Source organism: Lycium barbarum, chromosome 9, assembly GCF_019175385.1.
Source record: "Lycium barbarum isolate Lr01 chromosome 9, ASM1917538v2, whole genome shotgun sequence".
NCBI lineage: Eukaryota > Viridiplantae > Streptophyta > Magnoliopsida > Solanales > Solanaceae > Lycium > Lycium barbarum.
The window spans coordinates 107,231,390-107,255,188 of record NC_083345.1 but is presented as its reverse complement, the minus strand read 5'-3'; the positions used below and the strand labels follow the sequence as shown (position 1 = coordinate 107,255,188).

At 33.0% G+C, this 23,799-nt stretch overlaps 2 protein-coding genes across 3 annotated transcripts; both read right to left on the bottom strand.

Moving 5' to 3' along the window:
* Positions 1 to 361: 361 nt before the first annotated feature.
* Positions 362 to 3,379, bottom strand: LOC132612128 (UDP glycosyltransferase 9-like). The gene is made up of 2 exons (XM_060326464.1): positions 2,723 to 3,379; positions 362 to 1,090 (listed from the first exon to the last, which is right to left on the bottom strand). The coding sequence occupies exons 1-2, from the start codon at positions 3,377 to 3,379 to the stop codon at positions 362 to 364; spliced, it is 1,386 nt and encodes a 461-aa protein (XP_060182447.1).
* Positions 3,380 to 4,237: 858 nt separating this feature from the next.
* LOC132609294 (integrin-linked protein kinase 1-like) lies at positions 4,238 to 11,414 on the bottom strand. 2 transcript variants are annotated; one of them, XM_060323196.1, is made up of 12 exons: positions 10,714 to 11,409; positions 9,813 to 9,887; positions 9,633 to 9,737; positions 8,842 to 8,927; positions 7,597 to 7,717; positions 7,247 to 7,326; positions 7,049 to 7,111; positions 6,823 to 6,941; positions 6,543 to 6,628; positions 6,157 to 6,278; positions 5,419 to 5,550; positions 4,238 to 4,739 (listed from the first exon to the last, which is right to left on the bottom strand). In XM_060323196.1, exons 1-12 carry the CDS (start codon positions 11,152 to 11,154, stop codon positions 4,733 to 4,735), a joined length of 1,437 nt encoding a protein of 478 aa, XP_060179179.1. In that variant the 5' UTR covers positions 11,155 to 11,409; the 3' UTR covers positions 4,238 to 4,732. The 2 variants fall into 2 exon arrangements, with proteins under 2 accessions (XP_060179179.1, XP_060179180.1); XM_060323197.1 differs by lacking the exon at positions 4,238 to 4,739 and having other exon boundaries at positions 5,415 to 5,550; positions 10,714 to 11,414.
* Positions 11,415 to 23,799: the final 12,385 nt, after the last annotated feature.

Sequence of the window (23,799 nt, the reverse complement as noted above, 5' to 3'; positions counted from 1 at the left end):
CGACGGCGTACCATCATAATTTGGATCTTGAGAAAGAGTGTTCTTGATGCAATTTTATTCAATTTTCAATAGAGGGCGACTTTTTTTTTAATCCTTCTGTCTTAATTTATGTGGCACAATTTGGATTTCGTGAGCCAAATTTCTTAATTTTGACCATAAATTTAGACATAGCATCTTATAAATTTTTAAATTAAAATTTACATATCTGGAAACTGCATAAGAAGTACTATATGTCACAATAATTAACAAGTTAAAATATTTAAAATAGCATATAAATAAATTGCGGTCAAAGAAAAACTCAAGGTGCCACATAAGTTTGGGATGGAGAGAGTAGTTAGGTACTCAATAGCAAGTGTCTAATTTAAAGAGACGTGACTTTTGAAATGAATTCTTCTATAGTCTTACGGGAATTTCCACCTTCAAACATTGATTGTTTGGCTAAATCCTTCCACTTAAGAGCATTTCTCTTAAACTCCTTTCCTCTTTTTCCATGAACAACTTCATCAATACAAGTACTAATTTCTTCTCTTGTGACAATTTCTTTTTTGTTCAATTTAGGTCGTATTCCAACTTTCCACACATCTTCAATAAACTTTGCATGAGTCATTTGGTCAACAAATTGTGGTATAGCTATCATTGGCAGCCCCATACTTAATGCTTCCAGAGTAGAATTCCATCCACAATGTGTCAAGAAACATGCAATTGCCTTATGATTCAAAATATCAAGTTGATTGCACCACTTCACAATAAGACCTTTTTCTAATGACTCTGACTTGAAATCTTTAGGAAGTTTATGTTCTTCAGAATCTCTCACAACCCACAAGAAATATTGATTGATTTCCTTTAAAGCATATGCAAGTTCCTCCATTTGTTCTTGTTCAACTCCAGCAGCGCTCCCAAATGATACGTAAATCACCGAGTTATCGTCTCTCTCGTGTAGCCATTTCATGCAAGATTCATAATCTGGTTTGAATAGATGGATTCGAGAGTCTTCTTTGCCATTATCATTGTGAGTTTTGGTTAAATATGTTGAGGGAATCAAAGGTCCTATTGTCTTGATTGGCCATTTGCTTGCCATCCACTTTACCACCTAGCAATATGTGCAGAAAGAGGATTTATTTATTTATAAATTGTTTTGTGTTACAAAACTATATTATTGCTCCACATACATGAGTTCTTTTTTAGGAAGGTGCTAATTTTTTTACTTGTTATTAGTATTTTGCTTGGAGTTTATTTTATTGCAATCCAGGGGCAGCTCGACGGATCTCGTGGCCTAAGGCGAAATCATATTGAGAGGCAGTTAAATTTATTCTATAAAATTTATACACTAACAAAAAAAAAATTGCCTTCTTAACAACAAATAAATTTAAGATAAAAAGAATAGCAAATTTAAGAAAAATAGGAAGAAGAGAACAAAGAATAAAGTGGTGGATTTTTCGATGTTTAGGTCCAAACTCAAAGTGAAAATTTTGATTTGGCTATCATCACAGACAAGAAAAAGAAATGAACATATATAACGTAATGGTTTATGTTTTGAGCATTGACTGTGCCAAAAATACTTACACCTTCTGATCAATTTTAACGATAAGTGTAGTTCGTTCTATTAATTAAGTAGCATTCATGGGTGAATATCAATAAATTGTAAATAACCTAATATATTAAATTAAACTAAAAGAAAATCCGTTTGTGAATGTTTTTTTGTCCATGCAGTTTCAAATAAGATTGTAAAAGAAATTCATTATGTTGTCTATATAACTTAATTCCTATATAAAAAGGATAAAATTAAAATTGATGAGTAAAGAAAATATACAAATTAATGTGTGAAGAAAATTATCATAATTTATGAACTTATTGATATAGACTAACCTTAATCAAATAACAAAAAATATACTTTAACACTTTTATTTATAATAATTATTTATATAAATTATATAGTATGTAATGATAATAATAATAAATTTTCTTAAAAAAATTGGGGCCTTCAAAATGTTGGGGGCCTAAGGCAACGACCTAAGTGGCTTAGCCTTAGAGCCGCCCATGACACAATCAGGTCATTAATGTATAATTACAAGAACATTTCCATGATAAGCATTAACTGACAATTTGATAAAAATGATAGCTAACATGCTACATCTTGTTATTTTACGTATACTAATGATGTAAAAAGATCTTGACACTATCGGTGTATATAACTTAAATACTTTTCTGTCCATTTACTAAATATTAGCCCATTTTAATTTGCGGGGTGACCTTTTAAAAGGCTGGTTAACCCCGTTAAAAAAATTGTGTACGTTTGCTAGGAATTCCTTCTCCCCCTTCTCTCCATTTTTTTTATGTGTACTAGAAAACTAAAGACTCATTGCTTATTTGTGATTATTTCCAATTGGTTGTCGAAAGTTTTTGAAGAACACCATTGTTGGGTCTATTGACTTCTAAAAGTTTGTGTTGAATCTAACAATTGAAAATTCTTGCCAACTAGCACTAAAGGTTGAATTAACAAATTAAATTTGGAATCTTTTGGAGTTGATTTGGAACAATTTGAAGCAAAACTATGTTGCCGAAATTTCTACACAACAAGATGGTGATGGTCTGGATGTCTGGCAAAATCCTAACGAATCGCCAGAATTTTCCGCCACATACACAGAAAAGATCCTCCTCTTCCGGTTAGTCAAACGTGTCACATAAATTGAAACGAAAATCGTTTAAAATTAAGTTAAATTACCTCCTCTTCCAGCTTGTCAAATGTGTTAAACAATGCCCAATCTACCTCCTGGATATTAGAGAACTGATTAAGAAGAAGCAGCATAACATCTTTTGAATAATCCTTAAAGTAAGAAAATGAAGGCAAATCTTTAGTTCCCATCAATGGAAAATTAGGCACTGATGAAACTAAAGAATCATCATTGTTCATTGTTCCTAGCATCATATGATAATAAACAGCAGTAACAGAACAAGATTGAGTGAAAAATGAAACTCCAAATAAACCATATTCTTTGGCTATATCCAAAGCCCATGGAATAACAGAATCATATAAAAGAATATTCACAGCTTGGCTAGATTTTTTTTTTTTCTCAATAATTTCAACCAAGCTAGGGGAAACTTTTGATTGGAATTGTTTAAAAAATGCCACGACACTATTATCTTGAATATTGCTTTCTTCAGTGCCATCAGAAATTGTTTCAATGTTAATTAAACTATTAGTTGGAGCATACTGCATGGATTTGGTGATATTATTTGTTAGAAGTAGGGTGATTTTGATGCCATAATTTGTGGCTAAAATTCTACAGAATTGTAACATGGGATTTATGTGGCCTTGTCCTGGTAATGGGATGGCTAGAACATGAGCTTTTTTTGGAAAAACCTCTTGTATTGTTCCCATATTTTGTTTCTTGATTCCTTCAACTTCTTTTCCCACATATGTTTGAAAAATGTGACACATGGAAGTGGAAATTTATAAGGGAGAGAAGCATAAGAAAACGTTAAAGTGTCGATACTGAAAATTGCAAAAACAGAAAGAACAAAAAAGCAAAAATTGAACAATTTGGACAATTAATGACTAAGAATTCAATGGCTTTGGACTTGGTTATTTTCACTCTACATTGTCTTTAGCAAGGATAGTCACAAATTACAAGGAAACCAGCTAAGACTTTTCTCCTTGTTTCTGTTATGAAGATTCTAACAAGATTATGAGTAGAAGCTCAATTTTGAAAATATAGATCTTCTTTTATTCTTTCCATTCCTGACGAATCCACAGAATAAGCTAGTACCCTACATAACTGCACAATACTTTTGGATAATCGATCTAGTTTTACAAAATAGCCACTAAATGTATAGGTTTTGTATATTTATACTTGAATATACATTTACTATACATATAATATGGATATAATATAAATATAATATACATATCAGTGCCGGTAATTAAGTTTGGCTGCCGGTGCATTTAAACGTTCATATTACTAGGAGTCCACAAACGTTAGTTTCTTATCCTATAACATTGTTCTAACTCTTTCATTTCCTTGCTAGAATTTCTGGCTGCTGACAGCTAATAGTCATTTTGCCTTTCACTTGAGCTATCCTTCAACAAGATAGAGATATATTTGTTGGTGATACATGCTGTATTGGCTTGGTGATAGGACTTATTCAGGTTGTACTTCATCCTAAGGAACTAAAATTCTGGATTTTAAAGTGAATGAAACCATAAACTGGGGAAAATTAAATTCAATGGGGAAAGTCAGATCAGTAATTACTCACTTCTTTTGGTTTTTTATGTGTAGGTAGCAGAAGTGCAGGAGATAATATAGACGAATACATTTATACAATAGTTGCAGAATGAATTCTCATCAGTTCGCTTAACATATCAAACAAGAAAAATATAGGATGATATCTTTCCTTTTTCCTTATACAGCAAGATACAAGTTGGTCCAGTGGAAGCTTATAAATAGACTAAGAAAGAAGCTTAAGAGATGATATATCAGAGTTCCAGCTTACTCAAACTAGAAGAAGCACTGTGCCTGAAGTTTCAATTCTTATTCCAATCACTCACACCCTGCGATCTTCCTTTATTTGGTCCAACAACACGATCAACGATTCTTGCAAAGACTGCACAAGGCTTACTATGATATCATAATCTGCCACACATCCACATTATATCGAATAGTTACGAGAATCTTGTGGCAATATTCTCCACCGGATCTTAGCTTTGTCCAAGGTCAACGTAATTTGTTGCACTCTATAACCTGCACCAAGAAATTCATCTAAGGATGTTCCTACGATGGAAAACCAATCTTGTAATATACCTTAAATGTCTCGTCACAAGGTAATGCACTCAGTAAAAAAATGGTAAAAGAAAATAATCAAGACGAATGTGCAAAAGTGAACTAAAATATGAAGTTTGAAGTTGTTCAGCCAAATTTAATTTGGCAGAACTTCTATACAGAACTAGTAAACTTTATATTTCAATGGGTGACTGGTTTGATAAAGTAAGACGACATAGTATGCTGGAGAAATGATTAAGAAAATAAATGTGTACTCTCTCTAACAACTTAAACTTTTAGACCAGATTATCATACATTTCAACTAGCAGAACAAACTTTCTGTTGTCGGGTTTCTTGAAAGTCAAAAGCTGCTTTGGTCTACAACTTCATAAGCTCGTTATATAGTTCACTGGTCGCCACTCAAGTCAGTTATGCTTTGCACATGGATATGTTGTTACAATTTAAATTAAAAACAGAAAAACTGAAAGTGTGTGAGAATGTAAAAATTCTAATGCTTGAATCACCGGGTGGAAGCAATTTCAATTCTTGCAGAAGTTATCCACAGTGCTAAATCTTTTCTTCTTGGTCCAAGGACCTTTGAATATTGTAAACAACTGAAAAAAGATTCATATTACACAAAATAGTGCAGGGGAAGCATTACCAGGGAAGCTTTAGAGTATCTTTCAACCATCCGTGTTTTGAGCAGTTTGCAACAATTTTATTCATGCGCACAATGATCTCCGAAAATGTTGGCCGTATAAAAGAATCCGGATGCCAACATTCTTCAATCAACCTAGACATTTCAGCAAATTTAGTAAAAGAAACACGAAAATCATCACTGAACTTATCCTAAAGTAATAAGATCAACGAAAGTATTTTAGATAGACAGAGCCTTGCAAAATTATGGTGGGGGAAGAAGGCCTGATCATGAACAATCTTCTTGTTATATTCTTTAAGATTGGTAAAATATAAGGAAATCTAAAATAAGGTAATGCACACTTGTAAAGTTGGATATTTTATCATCAGATGGATGGACAGAGGAAAATAAATCATCGTCCACTTAGAAATGCCAAGATCTTCAAAGAGCTCTGGTAGGAAAAGAACGTCAAATCGGAGAATATAAGTTTAAAGACAAACGATAACACATAATACTGGACTAAGCAGCCAGATAGAAGAAACCAAAGAAAGTTGCACATTACTTCTGTAAAACACAACAGCTAACACCAATCGTTTTCTGAATCCTTTCACAAAGAAGTCATATCCGTTAGAACGGTTACGAGTATGACATGGAACATCTGCTGCATTAGTACGTGATGTTGCTACTCTATAACTGCATACATACTGCAAATGACCAGATTGCGTTCAAGAATTAAAAATAAAAATGAATAGCTGCGCTTACTCTTTAAGGTCCGGCGGATACTTAGATTTTGACTTGAATGATGGTCTTTTACCCTCTTTGCACATCAACCTAGCAGCCTCTTCAGGTGACTTAGGATGAAACGGTAGTATTCCCTCAATCATCTGAAGCATACAGAACACAATATTTGAGGAAGACTGATCATTCATGTTTTAAGTGTGCCAGTAAAGTGGAAAAACAAGGAATCTAAAATAGTTCTGATTTGGTAGGAAAAATTGACTAGATTTAAAAAAAAAAAAAAAAAAACATATAAGAAAAGAAGAACGTTAAAATTTACTTCATAAAACACATGTCCCTGTTAGCTAAAAGAATTACGCAGCAAAAAGAAATGCAGCCATAAGTTAAATGATATGAAATTGAATCTTTACCTCATAAATTAGAACTCCAAAAGCATATACATCCACACTTCTATCAAAAATTTCGTCCTTATAAATCTCAGGTGCTATATAGGGACCTACAAGTGACAAGAAAGAGAATGCTGTAGTCAATAGGTATTGTAGTTACAACTGCTCGTCTCATGAAATAAGAACACACTTAAGTCCATCACCTGAATTTTGAAATGGACAATAATTATCAAACTAGAAGGCTCTTTTTTTGTCTATTATTAGACTGTGATTAAACTGTATGTGCTTGAATTTAAATGCTTACTTGCACGGTCAATGGCTTGAGGTTGCAGCAACTTTGCTTTGTCAGGTGAAATGTTTGACAATCTAATCAAACCAAATCCTGCAACTTTCAATAGACCACCATTGTCCAGCAAAATATTTCTGGCACCTTACAAAAATTACAAACATTAAAAGAAGTACATATTGCGACGATTACATTGAAATGGTCATTTAATATATGAGAATCATGAAGCATTTAGTTTTCTTACTTTGGCATTAGAAGACAATGGATGATTGGGTCCGGTTTACATTCATGAAGATAATTCATGCCCCTGAAAATAAGTTCATATGACGGAAACAGGATGCAACCAAAGAAATTAGAACATCTTATCAGCATACAAATAAAAGATCTCAGATGTACTAATAGAGATTTTGTTTTCGGTAAGTATGAAAGAGATCAGACTTGCCTGGCAATATCCAGAGCGAATCTTAGAACCTTAGAAGGAGATAGACGTCCCTTCTTCTGAAGATAGCTACGTAGGTCACCCTGAAAAATCAAGAATACATGAATACATTACCCATTGGAAAGCTAAGCCAAGAAACAATAGAGCGCATTAAATCGATAAGAACGAAAATACATCAGGAGAGAACTCACAGCACAAAATTGAATGTTCTTTTCATGTAGCAGCTGATTGAATGTTTCTCAATGCTATGTATGCATAATAACATACAATATTGACAATAGCGTATAGATGGATATGAGTGAAGAAGGGAATTGGGGGGAGGGGGGTGAGATGGAGAAATAGAGAGAGCTTACACTTGGATGATACTCTAGTACTATCATCATTGGTATATTTTGTGTAACAGCTCCAACAAACTGAACCACATTAGGATGCCGTACTTTCTCCAACAAAGTTAATTCATGCTTGAAAGAATTTCTGCATGTCAAGGAAATGGAATTAAGGCGATCTTAGCATCAAGAATATAAACAGTTCACGGAAAAATAAGAATTGACAATCCTAAATAACAACAAATTGATTTGTTGAAATGAGAAGCCAAAAGAACATAATGAAGGAAAAGAAGGTTCTGCTAGGAGAAAAATGTGAATTATGTGCAAACAGCTGCTTTAAGCATTCGATCTCAACTTCAAAATACTCTCCCCACTTACCAAAAGTTCTCATCAATAATTTAGACAAAGATACACTTCAGAAGATAATCTAAAAGATCTAATAATGTTGAAGTAAAACTAAAGTTCTGTCCTCTCATGAATCAAGGCATTTGGAAATAAAGCATCTCCCCTGAATCACTTCAATGACTGAGCGAAAATTTGCGGCAATCACACAAGAGTGAAGATTATAAAGTTTTTTAATTTAGACAGGCACCAGAAAAAAAGATATAGGTATCAGTTTCCCTTCGAAGAACCCTGACAACCACAGCAAGTGGTAGTAACTTAGGATGCACAATTATGCATCGTAAGTTAGGATGAAAGAAGTAAACTGCGCGAGGACGCTACCACAAACAACAGATGTGAGCATCGACTTATTATGTATTATGCTACAAACCAAGGTAGAAGAATCCACGTCTCCTTAACTAGGGAGTAGAAAATTGCAAAGAAGCTTATACAATTTTGCATTCATAAATTCTGGTTTCAGAGAAATGTTAGGATGAAATTGGGGGAAAAGCCTAACAAGAAGGCCTCCAGAAGGACCAGGTGTGATCCTCAACTTATTCCATATTGCTACAAATTAAAGTTCAACATCCGTCAACTCAATCTCAACTCAATCTTCCAGAGAGGAAATATATAAACCGTTGTTTTCTTCAAAATCTGACAAGGCAACCTAAGCTGCATAAATCATCCACCAAAGCTGCACAACTAATTCAATATCCAGATCAATGTATCATGACAAAGCTTGCTAGTCACAGCTAATCAGGCAACACGGTTACTAGCTGAAGTCCAAAATACGCATGTCCCTCTGGTAAAGCCTATTTCTAAATCCAATAACAGAAATGTGGCCTATGGTCAAGAATTAGGAGATCAAAAGAAAATACACTGACAACATACATGGTTTCAGGGTCTGCATAGCTATCCTTGTCAAGTATCTTGACAGAAACTTTTGTCCCATTCCATTTAGCAACTTGATACGAACCCTGTTGGAGGCAAAAAAAGAGTCGCAGCAAAGTTGTTAAGAGAAGATTGAAGAATTAGCCACGCGAAATCAAGCACAAATTGCTTCGGGGGGGGGGGGGGGGGGGGTAAGTCAGTGCAGATGTTCATAGCTTTCTTCAGGAAGCAAAGCAGGAAATAAAATGTTCAAAAGTTTGCAAAAGTTGAAAATTTAAGGTTAGGCCTCCTATGAAGTAATGTTGATTTTTGTTAATATTAACTTGTTGCCAAATGAACTACAGTTGATGACATAATTGAATTAAGAAGTTTCACCAATTCAGCAAACTGAAAATATAGAAGTATACCTAAAATTTGAGAGTTACGACAAAGTACTCACTGCAATCATCACAAGTTCAAGAGGAGAACTAAAACTGATTTCAGATAAATTTGTACCAAGATGATCTCCTGGTTATGGATAGATATGGACCGAGCATAGTAGCAGTAGTCAATCTTTTCTATAGAAACATCGGAGCACTGTCCATTTCAATTTTGTTTCATGGAAGAAGGTTGTATCTTTGAATATCGGTTCTAACGTAGTGTATAGTTCTCCTAGTGAAGATCAAAGAGCTAACTAGTATAACTTTTGAATTTTGCTTATGCTGACTGCAAACATGGCATTTTAATGCTTTCATCATTTACCAAAACTGAAACATCCCAATGCTTAGTTTGAAAACATAGAGAGACCTTACCTTCGAGATTCCATCCCGTTTCCGGATTTGAAGCTCCAGTGGATTTAGTTCGTATTCTGGAACTTCTCGAGGATTTGCTACAGTCATTGGTGTGTTTCTGAGTTTCTAGCAACGTGACAAATACTCAGCGCCATAATATCATAAAGCTCACTTTAACCAGAAAATTATCTTCCCACTTACCGGGACTTTGGCCCCCCGGGCCTTTAAGATATTGTAAACTTCATTGTTTCCATAGTATTTCGCATCAGCTGCAGCCTGCCATCATAATAAAGGAAGTTCAAGGGGTGCATTTGGACCCTTATAAATAGTATATTACCCAAATGCGAAAAAGATGAATAAAAAAATAAAGAGATACATAGTAGTCTGTAAATGTCACAAGTTTGCATTTTTCGATTTCAAGTTAGATCACCAAAGCCATTTGAAACCTTTTAGATTCTATAAGACCTAAGTAAGTTCTTTCTCATCTTCTATCACTTAAATTTTCTTCTTTATCTAATCCTTCTAATGATTCTTCACAAATTACAGAAGAAATTCGCAGCACAATTGTTTCCCAGACAAACCAACATTCATTCACAATATCTTCACAGTTTATCCAAAAACTTAGCTAAAAGTTTCTTCAGAATTGTTTACCAGACAAACCAACTTTCATTCACAATATCTTCATAGTTTATCCAAAAACTTGGCTAAAAGTTTCTTCAGAATTGTTTTCCAGACAAACCAACATTCATTCACAATATCTTCACAGTTTTATCCAAAAACTTAGCTAAAGTTTCTTCAGAATTAAAAGTTTAGTTCCAGCTCCCCTCCTTACATATTTTCCCTCGGTAAAATTAGAATTACGATTTCACCATATTTACTTGTACTTAAATTTCAAAAATTATCAGGGACAGCATATCAAGGAGAACAACAAACAACAATAAGAAACATTTGTCATAATTCGGGTTCATTGGCGTAAAATGGGAAAAATAATTACTTTCGTCTCGAACTTCTAAAACGACACATAATCTGAAACTACCATTTTTAAAAATCACGACAAACAATACAATTTACGAGCCAAAAAAAAAAAATCACGAAAATTTACCGTGCTTCCCCATCGATCACGAGCATCAATATTAGCTTTCCTACTTAACAAAAGCTTAACAACTTCAACATGTCCTTCACAAGCAGCAATGTGCAAAGCAGTTCTTCCATCTAAATCAATACTATTAACATCAACATCATCATTATCAAGCAATTCCTTAACACCATTAGCATCACCTCTACATGCTAAAAACAACAACTGCATAGTCGAATCTAAATTATCTGGTACAGCAACTGTTTCATTTTCGAATGATGGACATCTACGTATTGGATCAAGTGATGATTGTCTACCAAAACTGAAACGCATGTTGTTGTTTCTTGGATCCATTGAGTTTTGTCTTTTGAAACTGAATTTACCGCTCATTCTTAATGATCCTGTTGAGAATTGACGTGATATTCCTCGTGTTAGACGTGATTTTACGTCCATTTTTGTAACGTTCATCTCACTTTTTACAATTAACTTTTAAACGAAATGAAAAACTATAGTAATAGTTGTATCATCATCAAGAAATGATGAAACATGAAGAGAGAAAGGTTTGACGGTGTGAAAGAATTAAAGAATTAAAATTTGGAATTGATAATTCAGGATTGATAGAATGAATTTGAGAGAGAAAGAAAGAAATTGAAGGTTTTTTTTTTTTTTTTTCCAGGTAGAATGTCCACACAGTTTACCGGAAAATACGTTACGCTGCTGATGTGGACTTGAGACAAATGGTCCACTTGTTTTCTTTTTTCTTTTTTCTTATTGTTTTGTTTTCTTTTGTTAGAAAATTAAGTCGATCCATTTCCTGTGAGTCAACAGTTTTTTTTTGTTCTTTTGTTTTGTATGTCAATCCATTTTATGTGAGTCAACAGTTTTTTTTGTTCTTCTTTTTTTAGTATGTCGACCATGAAATTAAACTCAAAAAATGATTTTATTTACTTTATTTGTCAATTTTCCATGTTACTTTTACCGATCTAATGTAAAAATGATCACAAACTAAAATTATATTTGTAATGAGGCGCCAGAAGATCGATCTCTCCCCGTGTGAAAGACTTTTACCAATATAAACTATCCGTCCGTTTCAAAATAAGTGTCGTTTTATCTCATTTCACGTCCATTAAAAAAAATACATAAGGTATAAATTATTAAGTTACCCCTATTTATTAGATGTTTTTTTAGAATTGAACACTATTAAAAACTTATTTAATATAATGTATAATTAGAAACAATTACTATTTTTTGTCTTAAATTTCTAAAGCAATACTTATTTTGAAACAAACTTTTTTACTAAAACGATACTTATTTTGGAATGGAGGGAATAGTAATGAGGCGCCACAAAATCGATCTCTCCTCGTGTGGAAAATCTTCAACAAATATCACTTAACTAAAATAGAAAAAGCATCCCCTCCTCGCTCCACATACAAAATAAAACTAAAAATTCCTCTTTCTTTTTTCTTATACATTTTGCCGCAAGGTTACAATTTCAAAAGTATATCTTAACTCTCAAGGTAAAAGATTCATCTATGTTTCTACAATTTCTAGGGTTAGAAATATAAACTTTTATTTATTATTATTAGAAAGAAAAATGTTCAAATTTATTATTGTCCTAAATAAAAATGAGCAATTTTGCAATTGGCTACTTTGAATATCACCCCACTGTTAAGAAAAAATTTCATTTTGTCATTGATCTCTAAAGGTACTCATATTTGAGAATTGAGAGTAATTTTAAATCACATCATCAAAAGTTGAGGAGTGCATGTAAACCTTTTTCTTCGAAAAAAATGGACATATGAAGTTCACTCATTTCTTGTTGAAGCTCGATTAATGGTAAGAAAAAAAAGAGGCAATTTGCTAACGACAAGGTATGATTTTTTTTTTTAAATTTGTTTTTATTACATGGGGGTAGGAGGAAGGGAAAATGGAAAAGGGATTTTACAACGTGGGGATTAGAACTCTCACGAACATGGTGAAAATCCAGGTAGCCAACCAACTGAGCTACTAGATCCCTACGACAGGGTATGAATTGACCGGAGTAATAAAATTGAGCAATTATAGATAGGATGAATTTTTTTTTCATTATTATTATTAATATTTTATTATGGATATTGTCGTCGTTGTCATCTACAGATCATATTGAATGGTCTACAACGTATTGCTTCAATGTAGATCATAAAAGCTGGCTTAAGTTGGGGAGTTGTATTCTCCAGCTAAGATGTTGTTGCAGTTACCTTGCAAGTTGAAATTGTCAAACATGCTTATTAGATGTTGACTTCAAGAATCATAAATATCCTTTAATTTACAGATAATCCCAAGATTCCATACCCCTATAATGATGCCGACCTTTATTACCATTTGTTAGATCTCTAGTTACATTAATGAAATAGAACAGCATTTTTAAACAAGATGAAACCATCAAATATTTCTTTTGGTTGAAATTTGAAATCTCACTTTTGTTTGATTAAGCACCGTTTCATTTAACGATTTGATTCTTTTAGTTATAATTTGACATTTTCGATATTAGTTCCTATGTCATGAATTACCATAAAAAGTATAAGTTAAATTTATTTTCAAGTTTAAAAGCTGTTGTTTTTTCCAACGAAATAAAAAGGAAATGATATCACACTAAATTGGAACTAAAAGAGTAACTATTTACCTAAAGCTATGTAATATTGCAAAACATTTATGCTACTAGAATAATGTATTATTTAATTGTTACGTATTTTGGTATATTGCCAATATCAATTTAATTAATTAAAGACGATACTCCCTCCATTTCAAATAAATGAATTTCTAACACATTTTTTATTAACCAAAATAAATGAATTTTGTAAAGTCGAAAACTGTATTAATTAAATTTTTCAAAATTACCCTTCTCTCTAATGGGTTTTTCAACCCCCAACTTTAAGTATTTCAAGTTGTTTAAAAAGTTTGGAGAAAGTACAAATTAACTTTTGATTATTGTCGTTAATTAACTTTGTTAAGGGGTATGCCATTCCCATTTACTTTTGGAACGGAGGGAGTATAAACTTTCATCAAGACATTGAAATTAGACATGTTTATATTAATCTTGATCTAATCATTCCTTGCTAATAACTCCATACTTGATTCGATCTTTGATCCTCTTCCATAAGGGAAAAAACAAAAAGAGAGATTAAACGTGGAATCAAATGAAAGGGCCACAAGGAAAAAGGCGATAAAGATATATTGTTGCTGAATTTGAAAGACAGATAAGGTCCATCACGATGATGCCTTATTAACAAAAAAATATTAAAATTAAAAAAAAGAAGTTAGAGGTTACTCTATTAAAAAAAAAAAAAAATGGATACGGTAGGCCCGCAGTCATGTTAATAATTCACTTATAATTGACTCCACTAAAAATACTAGTATATGCCTCGGACTACTTCCTATCACTCTTCAGTTGAGTGATAAAAAGTGACCAGTCGGCCAATTCATTTGACACATTGCTAATCCCACCTAATAATTGTTTTATTAATTTAATACTCCCATAATAATTATCATCTTAATAAAAAAAAATACGCATATTAAGAAATCAATGATGAAGTATAAAGTTTATCAAAATACCCTTATATATAAAAAATTATTTTTTCTTCTGATGATTAGAGCATGCTCAAATAGTTCATCTTTTGACATTGAGAATCCAATCATCATCATTTAACATTTTTTGTCCAAAGACAAAGATGGAAAAAACTAGTCAATATATGCATTGATATCACAAGGTGATCTTTCTTTTTTCTTTCTTTCTTATTGTTTTGTTTTCTTTTGTTAGAAAATTAAGTCGATCCATTACATGTGAGTCAACATTTTTCTTCTTCTTCTATTTTTAGTATGTCCACCATGAAATTAAACTCAAAAAATGATTTTATTTACTTTATTTGTCAATTTTCCATGTTACGTTTACCGATCTAATGTAAAAATGGTCACATACTAAAATTATATTTGTAACGAGGCGCCAGAAGATCGATCTCTCCCCGTGTGAAAGACTTTTACCAATATAAACTATCCGTCCGTCTCAAAATAAGTGTCGTTTTATCTCATTTCATGTCCATTAAAAAAAAATACATAAGGTATAAATTATTAAGTTACCCCTATTTATTAGATGTGTTTTTTTTTTTAGAATTGAACACTATTAAGAACTTATTTAATATAATGTATAATTAGAAACAATTACTATTTTTTGTCTTAAATTTCTAAAGCAATACTTATTTTGAAACAAACTTTTTTGCTAAAACGATACTTATTTTGAAACGGAGGAAATAGTAATGAGGCGCCACAAAATGGATCTCTCCTCGTGTGGAAAATCTTCAACAAATATCACTTAACTAAAAAGGAAAAAGTATCTCCCTCCTCGCTCCACATACAAAATAAAACTAAAAATTCCTCTTTTGTTTTTTCTTATACATTTTGCCACAAGGGTACAATTTCAAAAAGATATATCTTAACTTTCAACGTAAAAGACTAATCTAAGTTTCTACAATTTCTTGGGTTAGAAATATAAACTTTTATTTATTATTATTAGAAAGAAAAATGTTCAAATTTATTATTCTACTAACTCAAAAATGAGCAATTTTGCAATTGATGTGAACACCTAATTTTTTACCGAACTTAAGTTTACACCATTTTAAGCGTTTAAGTATTTCTTTTAGATTTAGTTAAATATTTTGATTTTAATTTATTTTTAGTAAGTCTTACTTTTTAAAAAAAAATAAAAAAAAAACTACAAAACATAGAGTTACATTTTAGGATAAGTTTAGTTTTCATTTTTTCAAAAGAAAAGAAAATTTACAAAAATATGTTCTCTTCTAATTTGGGTTTTAATAAATAAGCTAGTGATTTTTAGTAGTATTATTAGTTACATTTTATTTGGACTAGCTATTTTCTTATATTTGTTAAAGTTTAAAAATATTTAGTAAATAATAAATTATCTTTGAATATTTTTTTATATTTTAATTAAATAAATAAACAAAAAAAGAAAAAGAAAAAAAAGTGAAAAGATTTCCTAGAAACTAACCTAAATATCCCAACTAAATCCCCCCTTACCTGCACGTCTCTCCTCCACAAACTAATCCTAAATTAACCCAAACTAATCCCCCTTAAAGCTCTCTCCATCAACGTGTCTTCCTCCTTAAAAACTCTCAATAAATAATTATCCCAAAAACTCCTACTCCCTCCCTTCTCTCTTAATCTATATATAAATACACACCTATACCAACAAAAAACAACACAGATATAACACACAAAAAAAAAAAAAAAAAATAGAGGAAAAAAAAAAAAAGAAACAGAGAAGGAGTAAAAAAAGAAACAATATATACCAAGAAGAAGAAAAAAACCCTAGAGCAATTTGGGAGTTTCAAAAAGGTTTTGTTCGAGTTCGGGGTTTTCGTTCGCGGTTTCGAGTTCGTGGACTTGAAAGTTAGCTATTGTTAACTTGGAAATCAGTAGATTGTAGCCGTTTCCTTATTGTAATCTTCGCAAAAGGTAACTCTCAATTTTCATTGTATAGTTTAATGTCACGGGCCATGGTTCCTGAATAAATAAATCATTTTCTTTATTCTTGCGGATTTCCGAGCTAATTGTTCGTATCACTGTATTGAAAATCTTGGCTTAATAAAGGTCGATTCCTTTTATTTTTAATTGTACTATTTTGATATCTGTGAAGCTCCTCAAATTTGTAGTTAATTTATTTAGTGGTTTCACCGAGCTTTATTATGAATCCAGTGTATAATAGTGGATATTGGAATTTGTTTATTATTAAAACTTGGAGTTTTGCATGAAAATTTATTTTAAGAGATAAAGCTTGGACACAGTGATGGTCTAAAATTTGCTTACGTATTGATTAAAAAATAAAAAGGATATATTCCAACGGATCACATCTATTTTACAAGTTGATTCCTTATTATTACAAAGATAAAAGGCTCTAATCAAGATACAAGGAAAATTAATATAGCATCAAGTTAAAGAGTCATATCCTGCTTTAATTGACTCACAAATGATCTCTGTATGTTAGACGTCGAGGCATATTCAGTTCCTTTAAATGTGAATGTGATGTCCTTTGCATGATGCTTACAAGGATTTGAAAATTTAATGATCCGCATATTGTGCATTTGTGATTATAATTTGAAGAGTTTTTGAGTGTAAGTTAAATAATAGTTTCGGACCAGATTAATATTAATGCCTTTTTAATTCAATGTAAGGGAACGAGATGAATTGCGAATTCGCTTCAACACCCATTATCAAAGAGTGAAAAAGGGACAAAATAATTGTCTTGGATTAGTTACGCGTCTTGAATTAAGAATTTAAATAAAGATAATCATCATTGTTTAAGTTAAATAATAGTTTCGGACCAGATTAATATTAATGCCTTTTTAATTCAATGTAAGGGAACGAGATGAATTGCGAATTCGCTTCAACACCCATTATCAAAGAGTGAAAAAGGGACAAAATAATTGTCTTGGATTAGTTACACGTCTTGAATTAAGAATTTAAATAAAGATAATCATCATTGTTTAAGTAAGGCGAGTAGGCTCAAAATTCTAGGTGTGATACGCAAGTTAAGGTCGCGTTTACGCGTCTCGGCTGGTGTATGTCGAGGTCGAGGTCGCAACTACGCGTCTTAGTTAAGACTAACAAAAGTTAAACAATAATTTAAGCGAATCATAGGCATAGCTAAATAAATACATTTTATGCAAAAAAAATTAAAGCGGAACATAAGTTGATAAAGTGACCGTGCTAGAACTGCGTGACTCGGGGAATGCCTCATACCTTCTCCTCGGTCAACAGAATTCCTTACCCTGACTTTTGTTTTCGCAGACCAATAAAAATAGAGTCATTTCATTTTGATTAGGGATTCATAAGGTGACTTGGAACACACCAAAACTCAATTCTAAGTGGCGACTCTGAATAAATAAAATAATCCCTATTCAAAACGTCACTTCAATTGAAAAAATCTTTTAATAAATATTTAATATAATTTGTTATTATATATATAAAAAAAAAAAGGGGTGTGACAAATGGCTACTCAGCTGGGGATAGCCAGAATTCGAGCTTTGTATATTGACTTATGTTTGACTTGTGTTATTTATTTTTCTAGGATATTTTGTATATATGGGACTAATGTACTCTATGTCTGCTTATTCACTGCTTTGATGTTTTTGAACTGCAATATAATTGTCTTCTCTCGCGCACCCCTCTGAGTCTTCAATAATACACTTTGCTACAAAAATGGGAATTGCAACTACGCACCCCCACTTCTGCTGAGATAAAGCTAGTGGGCCCTTGGTCCCTGGTGAAAGATTTATAGTTACACATTATTAGGATGGGGATGACCCACAACAAAGCCGGAAACCGCTGCTACCGGTATGTTGTCTCTCGCCCGACTCGAGTTGTCCGCTCATTTTACAGCTAATCTAGATACCTTTTTCTATCAGGTTTAACCTTAGTAGAACTGGAACACAGACATGGCATCCCTAGTAGGCCACTCTTTTGTTTGTATCACTTGCATTTGACCGAGTGGGGCTCGGCACAGGGGCCGAGTCCGTCTAAGACAAGTACTCGTTTCTTTTGAACCAACATGCGCATCATATGTGCTATTTACAATATTATTCGGAATGACTTGTTGACCGGCTTTAGGGTGATTAGTAAAACAAAAGAAGAGATTTATTATATATCCATTTACAATAAACAACCAGAAAGAGTCTAATTTTGTCTTTCCACAACAGTTTCCCAAAGAAAAAAAAACAACGAGTCTTTAAAAAAACCTTTTCTTGGAGTAGTCTTCAAGAACTTTACGCATCTGATTCTCATCACAATGAGATACGTAGACATCCCTTCACCGGTTCGATATTCCTTATTCAAAAAGAAAAATCTAAAAAAAAAAAATTGATATATATATATATATATATATATATATATATATATATATATATATATATATATATATATATATAAATATATTTCCTTATCCCAAAAATAAATAAATAAAAAATTATTTTTATATTCTCCTGAACTATGTCTGACCTGATTCTTGATTCAACAAGATACGTAGGCAACCCTTCTCTTTTGGGTTCGGTCCCACAAAAAAAAAAGGAATAAAAAAAATCTCTTGACTTGGTTGGTATCAACATATTTATGAGTGTGTATAATAAAGAAACAAGTGTTAAATAATTTGGATGATAGAGAGGACCAACTTTGTTGTGAACCATAGATTCTTTTGGTACCTCTTGATTATACCTAAGTGACACTTGAGAAATCCTTTTGCTAAAAGTTATATATGGTCAAAATTAATCAGACCTCATCGTTTCATGTGCATTGTGTGGTGAGCTTTAGATTGAAAATTCAATGACATTGCTTTGTTGATCTAGAACTTGGCCCGAATGTGTGTTGAGGCAAAATATTGAGCAACACTTGGTTTGAGAAAGGATTGTAGGCTTTCTTTGACCCGATTGTGTCTTTCAAGCCTACCAAATGACATATGATCCCTAGTGTTACCCTTTTGAGCATAAAACATTTTCTTTGGATAAACCAGAATTTAGCCTATATCCTTTCGAGTGCATAAGTGCACTATCCCTCTTTTGGCCCCACCTCCCTGAGCGCACTAACAAAATCTAAGATGGCAAAGTAGAAAGGTGAAAAATGTAAAAGTCCAAGTAAATTACAACGACAAAATAAAGACCTGCGAAAAAAAAAAGCTCCAAAAAAGGAGGAAAGCTCAAAATAAAAAGAGGAGAAAAGTCACAAAAAAAAAAAAAAAAAGCAGCAGCAAAGCAAATGATGATCAAGTGCGAAAATGCAAATAAAATTGAAGTATAGTGTTATGCTCAAGGGGTAAATAGCCACTTTATCCCAAATAAATGTCCTACCCATGTATAAGCATACATTACAAGCCAATAACAAGTCCTACTTGATCCCAATCTCAGTGTCCTCACATTACTGGATACTTACATGGAAGCCAAGCATATGGTGTCTTAATTGTATGCAGTTATGAGTGTGAGTTTACTTCTTGAATGTCCTAAGATCTAAATGCTTCTATTGAGTGTGAATTAGGACTTTACTTGTGGTAAAGGCACTTGAAACATGAGGATAGGAAGAATTCAAAACCTCTAATTGATGTAAGATGAATAGATCTTGTCAATACTTAGGTATAACTGAGGTACCATTTGAAACTATAGAAATCACTTCTAAGTTGACCTCTGGTTCGCCCGAAAGTAATTAGTGATGATTTTCGATGCATAATACTACCAATTGTAGGCTAAACCGACCTGATTTCTCTATCTTCATACTTTGGTGCTCCTTACAAAAGGCACCCTTTTAAAAAAGAAAAAAAAAAACAGAAAAAAAGCAAAAAAAAAAAAAAAAAGTTGTAGCTTTCTTATGAACTACGATTGACCTGATTCTGTAATGACCCGTTTGGTCGTTATAGTCTTTTCGGCATTTTTTGCCTTTTCGAGCATTGGTTAGCTCACTTTTGACACGAGGGGATCGTTGTCATGCTTCCCGAGGTGTCTAGACTTGATTTGGGTGACTTTCTGGGAAGTATGAGCTTTAAGCGAAAAAGAGTTGACCCAAAGTTGACTTTTGGGTAAACGAACCTTTTTCGAAATTTCGTCAATTCTGAGAGATCCAGATGGTTGTTTAGAACTGGTGTGTATATTTTGTTCAGTTCCCAATGCACTCGAATGCATTTTGGGACTTGGGTTGGGAAATTAGAAATGAGGTATCGGGGGTTGACTCGGCCAACGAGATCTCTATTGGAAATTTTGAGGCCACGAGTGCATTCATGGCATATTTTTCTATAGATCTGTGTATGTGGTTTGTGAGCAGATGACCTCGGGAGTGATTCAGAATTTCGATTGAGACTTAGAGATTAGTTGGGTTTCTGGTACCTGGTGTTCGCATTGGCGGCACTAGTGCCATCCCAGCGGCACCGTTGTTGCGGCGGTATGGCTGCTGGGGTGGCCAAGTGAGAATTGGCCCAGACCGTCCCAGCGGTCTGTGGGGGCGCTGGGGAGGCGTCATTGTTGCGGCCCCGTTACCGCCGTGGTGGTAACGAGCCTGTTATTTCATTAAGTGTGTAGTAAATAAGCCCTTAGTCTATCATTTATTTCCATTACGAAAATTGAGCTCTTGGGGATTGTTTTAGAAGATTATTGGAGAAAACTCTTGGTGGTAAGTCTTGCTAATTTCTTTACTAATTCTTTGTTCCTAATCATCATTGATTTCTCTTTCCTTAGCAATTTTTTATTAATGGGAGATCAAAGTGGAGTTAATGAATGTTCTATCTAGGCTTATTAATGATGAAATTGATGGAGTTTATGCTAGATTTTGATGAATCTAAGGTTGCTAATCATATATTTTCCATTATTGGTGTTGAATTCTTGAATCAAAGAGTTAGGGTTTATACCAAAATTGGGGGTTTTGCTTGAACTTTGAAATTAGGTGAATCCATGTGTTAAACTAGCAATTAGTTGTTGAGTTATGATCACCTAGTGCTTAATTTGAGATTTTACTCCTGAATTTCCCGTTTTGGCCTTATGGGCCCCGTTTCTCCAAATTCTAGGGTTGGATTTGACCTAAATTGAATGATAGCAATATTAGTATCATTCTTCATGATTTTTAATCTAGATTTCGATTATGCCTAGACTTCTTTAGTTCTGAGGCTCAGCGAAAGGGCAAAGCAAAAAAGTGATTGTTGGTGTTTGCAGTTCGGTCATCCAGGTAGGTTATGGCTTACCCTTGGTGAGACTTCGTATAGCGAAGCATATATTTAGATTATATTGTCGGAGAAAGCATGTAAACCTTCGGTATGAAGTTGGGTTGGATATTGTCTTAGTTTGGGCCCCGATGCGTGATTGGGGTTAGCCACTCATTGTGTGTGACTTGATTGATCTGTTGTGTTGGCGTGATGCCACGTGTTTTTAATAGATATCGGGAACTGTTGTTACATCTTGATTGTGGTATTGTAGTACCTTACTTGTTGACGTTGATACAAGCATAGATTTTCGTATGACCTATGTAGTCATTGATATAGTGTTGGCGTACCCATGTTGGTACTGTTGACACCTAATTTTCACCGCATAAAATGTATATTTTAATTTACATATTTCCCGAGTCCAAGATGGGATAAGGATGCCCTAAAAAATTAAAATTTAAAAATTTCGAGAAAGTTGCAACATTGACATTTAATTGTTATTATTTCTTCTAAAATTTAGCAATTACAAGAAAATTACTAGTTATTTACTTTCGCAAAAGTGATTTGAAAAGAGGATACACATAGCTCGGGAAAATTGTTAATTAAAACAACGTATGAATTACGGTACTCTTGACTGTATTTTTCACGTTTTTAAATATTGCTCGAAACTATGTTAATATTGGGCTCGTTTTAAAGCTTGCATTTTTTACTTTATGAGTTTAATTTTTATTTTAGCCTAAATGATTGATATATTTAGCTATTATATACATTTATAATATATAGTCTATTAAATAGAAAGAGGGGTAAGAGGGGTTAATTTAAATGTTTCTAAAACTAAGGGGGGGGGGGGGGTGTTAAGGGAGTGGAAGTTTATTTTAATAAACTTCCACCCCCTCCATTATTTCATTTCACTCCCCGACCCTCTCTCTCTCATCTCAGGCGATTTACTTTGTTTATTAGGGTTCTGCCGACGATGGCCAATCCACGGTTGTTCTTCGCCAGATTTTTGAGGGATTTCATCCCTTATCACTAGTCCGTGTGATTTCCATCGTTAAATTTTGTTAAATTGCACCCCTTTTTAGGGATGTTGCTCGGGTTACCCATGCATGTGGTTGCCATGGGCGGGATGGGGGCCTGGGGTAATTTCCCATGGGGGATCTGTTGGTTTGGGTACGAATCCGACGGTTTTTATCCTTTGGGTACGATTATGTCGTTATATTTTATGATTGTTTGTCCTATATGTGACTAGGTGTACTATTCAGTTGGTTGTTCCTTAATTTTAGGGATTTTTGAATTAGAAGGGGTTGAAATTTTGTTTGTTTGTGTAGTATGTGCAAAATTTGGACTGGAAATTTCGAATTGTTTTGAGGTTTTGGAGTGAAAATCTTTTTGGGAATATTCCTTCCTATTTTTGTCCCCAAGCTGATGGTATTGCCTATATATAGTAAGTCTCTATTCGTGTCAAGAGAGATTTTTTTTTTTTTTGGATCCTAAAAAAAAAAAGCTAAGTTCAGTATCATAGACACTACAATATATAATACACAATAGAAAAAAAAAAAGACAACACATCAGGAAAAAAAGAAGTTATTTTCGAAAAAAAAAAAGAAAGGTGTTAAGGTCTTGTTGGTGTTGAAGCTTGGATTTCAATCCCCTCATTTGATCTTTAGGTTGCCTTTGCAAAAGGTAATATCCCTATTCTATTATTTAAATCAGTTCAGTTATCATATGAGTTCAAATAAATGCCTTGTTGTTTAAATATGTGTTTGGAACTCTATTTCACTAATTTAGACGTATTCCTGCCTTAGTTTAGTTGGTAATATAGTGTTAATGATGTTTAGTTGTAATAATGTGATTGAGTTCTGTTTTCTAAACCATGTTGAAGTTTTTTGATTGATGTTTCTCTTTCTGGAATTTTAGAACTAAATGGGATTAATAATGGAGTTTGGAGTTTGGTTTTTATTGTATTAAGTTGTTTGGGGTTCCAACTTTGCTATATGGTACTTCTTCATTAAAAATTTAAGTATTTAGCCTTGTTCTTGTGATTTCTATTCATCATGTTGTGAAGATGGTTCTGTGTGTTAATCATGAATCCATTTTATCTACTAGTTTAATTGTTTGATGTGGTTTTTGATCCTAGATATGGTCTCAGGTTGACTCTGCTATAAAAAGTTTAAGTTGCTTCCTTTAGAAACCTATTAAAATCTAAGTCTTGAAGGTCAAAGTTGATCCTTTTTAGTACTTGTTAATTTTGAATCACCTATAATGGTTTAACATCCTTTAAAAAAGGGTAAGGTTATGAAATTTCCTGGGGGTGGAATCTATGAAGTCTTAAACTCACTTTTTGAATTTGTGTGTATTGCCAGTGTTTACCTAGAATCTGTTATAAAAGGAAAGAAAGA

Coding starts and splice junctions, on each gene's coding strand:
- LOC132612128 (XM_060326464.1), bottom strand. CDS start 3,379: ATGGGAACAATACAAGAGGTTTTTCCAAAAAAAGCTCATGTTCTAGCC. Junction 1,091..2,722: donor TTGACAAGCTGGAAGAGGAG/GTAATTTAACTT, acceptor ACATATTGCTAG/GTGGTAAAGTGGATGGCAAG.
- LOC132609294 (XM_060323196.1), bottom strand. CDS start 11,154: ATGAACGTTACAAAAATGGACGTAAAATCACGTCTAACACGAGGAATA. Junction 9,888..10,713: donor GTGATCGATGGGGAAGCACG/GTAAATTTTCGT, acceptor TTATGATGGCAG/GCTGCAGCTGATGCGAAATA. Junction 7,327..7,596: donor TACTAGAGTATCATCCAAGT/GTAAGCTCTCTC, acceptor TTGATTTTTCAG/GGTGACCTACGTAGCTATCT.